The sequence below is a fragment of the Notolepis coatsorum genome, assembly GCF_963971535.1.
Source record: "Notolepis coatsorum genome assembly, chromosome: 8".
Classification (NCBI taxonomy): Eukaryota; Metazoa; Chordata; class Actinopteri; order Aulopiformes; family Paralepididae; genus Notolepis; species Notolepis coatsorum.
The window spans coordinates 24,290,646-24,293,018 of record NC_140172.1 but is presented as its reverse complement, the minus strand read 5'-3'; the positions used below and the strand labels follow the sequence as shown (position 1 = coordinate 24,293,018).

At 44.1% G+C, this 2,373-nt stretch overlaps 1 protein-coding gene across 1 annotated transcript in view; it reads left to right on the top strand.

The window, feature by feature from the left end:
* Window positions 1–2,144, top strand: part of LOC311233361 (cadherin-related family member 4-like) — a gene marked incomplete at both ends in the record, with an annotated part of 115,767 nt that extends 113,623 nt beyond the window's left edge. The window contains one exon of the mRNA XM_084320337.1: window positions 2,007–2,144. Within this exon, the coding sequence (XP_084176463.1) occupies window positions 2,007–2,144 (138 nt within the window). The remainder of the gene's footprint in view (window positions 1–2,006) is intronic.
* Window positions 2,145–2,373: the final 229 nt, after the last annotated feature.

The window sequence follows — 2,373 nt, the reverse complement described above, 5'->3', positions numbered from 1 at the left end:
TTGGTGGATTATCTTGGCAACACGACCGACATCAATACTTGGAATGGCGATCAGATAATTGGAATATTCTTTTTGCAGTACATCATAGACAAGGTAAGGGCTATATGCTATCAATCTTGCGCTTATCCGATAATTCCTTCCCCGCGATCGGAGCGTGTGTCTGTAATGTACTGTGTAACGTATTCCGTTGGTGACGATCGAAGCACAGAACCCCCCCCCCCACACCCTTTCATGGATGCATGATGAAACATAATACCGATAATCTAGCATTGATTTCAGATTGAGTGTTGATCCAAGCGAGGAATGGCACGATTCCTAGTGAAATGCACTGAAACGCTGTTTAGCGGCGTTTCCTGGGATTACACAGAATTACTCTAAAACTATACTCATATTCACCACGGTATAAAACGGGGATGTATGGATGAAAAGATTATCTGTTTTTTGCATCTTGACCGGAAGAAACTCAATGACAATCGACTATATTATTAGATCCATAATATTTAATATAGTTTTAGCACTGCAAACACCGGCATGTACCCTCATTCATTACAGTGCTGGCACACACGGCCATACGCCCACAGCGACCTTTGGCGCCCAATGTGTTAAGATAGAAAGTTATGGTCAAGGTTAAGGTTAAGGTTAGGGTTACGGTTAGTTTCCTGTACGCGTGTATATTTTCCCTAATGCACTTTCACTTCCGCGTTCGGGTTCCGCGATCTGATTGGCCACTGATGTTTCTCTCAGCGCCAATCGCGTTACGCCTCGTTATGCCTCTAACGCCTAGTTCTATCACTGGTTAAGCTTGGCGACTCTTTCGAAGTTGGTTATGGTTAGAGTTTGGAATCAGGGCTGGTGGTCTATCGCCCTGCTCTAAACCAGGGGTTCCCAAACTTTTCAGGCCGCGACCCCCAAATAACGGTGTCAGAGAGCCGCGACCCCCACTATTAGGAGGTAAAAAAAATTATAATTTTTTATTTATTTTTTTATAAATGGAAATGTTTGGTTGAAATATGCAAACGTTCAAACACACACACACTAATAAGCATTGGAGGCTTTTAACCAGGGCCGGACTGGGGAAAATATGGTGCAAAATATAGCCCCAGTCAGGCCACTTTTTAAGCAGGGTCCCCCACCAGGAAATGTTTTGTTACAAAGACTTCATTTCCTGCATTCTGGTGCAGGACATTTTTTATTTGTACCCTTTAAATGCCAGTGTTTGTGATGGCATCACAAATTATTGTTAAAAAACAGGCTAGCATATGTATGATTAGCAACAACACTGATTTTGATGGATTTTCAGTTTTTTTGTAATGTCAGATTGAAAAAAATACAATCTTTTATTCAACTTCAGCCCTGATCATAACACCACATATTCATTTTATAATTCTAACCCTTTAAATGCCAGTGTGTGTGATGGCATATATTTGCAATATATCAAATGCAAAGTAGATTTTTCTGGGGGGGGGGGGGGGGTATTACAGGCTAGCATGTGTCAATGATTAGCAACAGTTTTTTGTAAGGGTCCCACCTCCAATCACATGCAGCTCCCTTTGTGTGTGTGTGAGAGCAAGAGAGAGAGAGAGAATTTTATTTTATTGAACCTTTATTTGACCAGGTAGTCACTTGAGATCAAACTTGTGTGAGTTGCAGTGATCTCCTGGTTGTTCCCCACCTTATCTTATCTATTGCGCTGCTGCAACTAGAAACACTGGCCTGGCCTGCTTCTAAGTTCAGTGGCCTGACTGCATAAAAAAAAAAAAAAATTAATAAAAAAAAAAAAAAAAAAGTATCATCTGGCGAGTGGCGACCCACCCGCGGCGGCCCCCACTTTGGGAACCCCTGCTCTAAACCAAACTCTAACCTTAACCAACTTCGAAAGAGTCACCAAGCTTAACCAGTGATAGAACTAGGCGTAACGCGATTGGCGCTGAGAAAAACGTCAGTGGCCAATCAGATCGCGGAACCCGAACGCAGAAGTGAAATGCTTGATGCTGTCTGTCCTCCAGACCCAGAACCCACAGGTGGTGACCGTGATGTCAGACTACTGGGATCCTGACCCCTGGTTTGTTGCCGTGGTGACGATCACCGGAGTTCTGTTCATGGTGTCCTTGGGCCTCGTCACCTGGGCCATTTTAAAACGGTGACCACGTCCCTCTGTCTCTCTCTCTGTCTCTCTCTCTCTCTCTCTCTCTCTCTCTCTGTCTCTCTCTCTCTCTCTCTCTCTCTCTCTCTCTCTCTCTCTCTCTCCATCTCTCTCTCTATCACCCTCTCTGTCTCTGTCTCTATCTCTCCTCTTCTCTCTCTCTCTCTCTCTCTCTCTCTCTCTCTCTCTCTCTCTCTCTCTCTCTCTCTCTCTCTCTCTCTCTCTCTCTC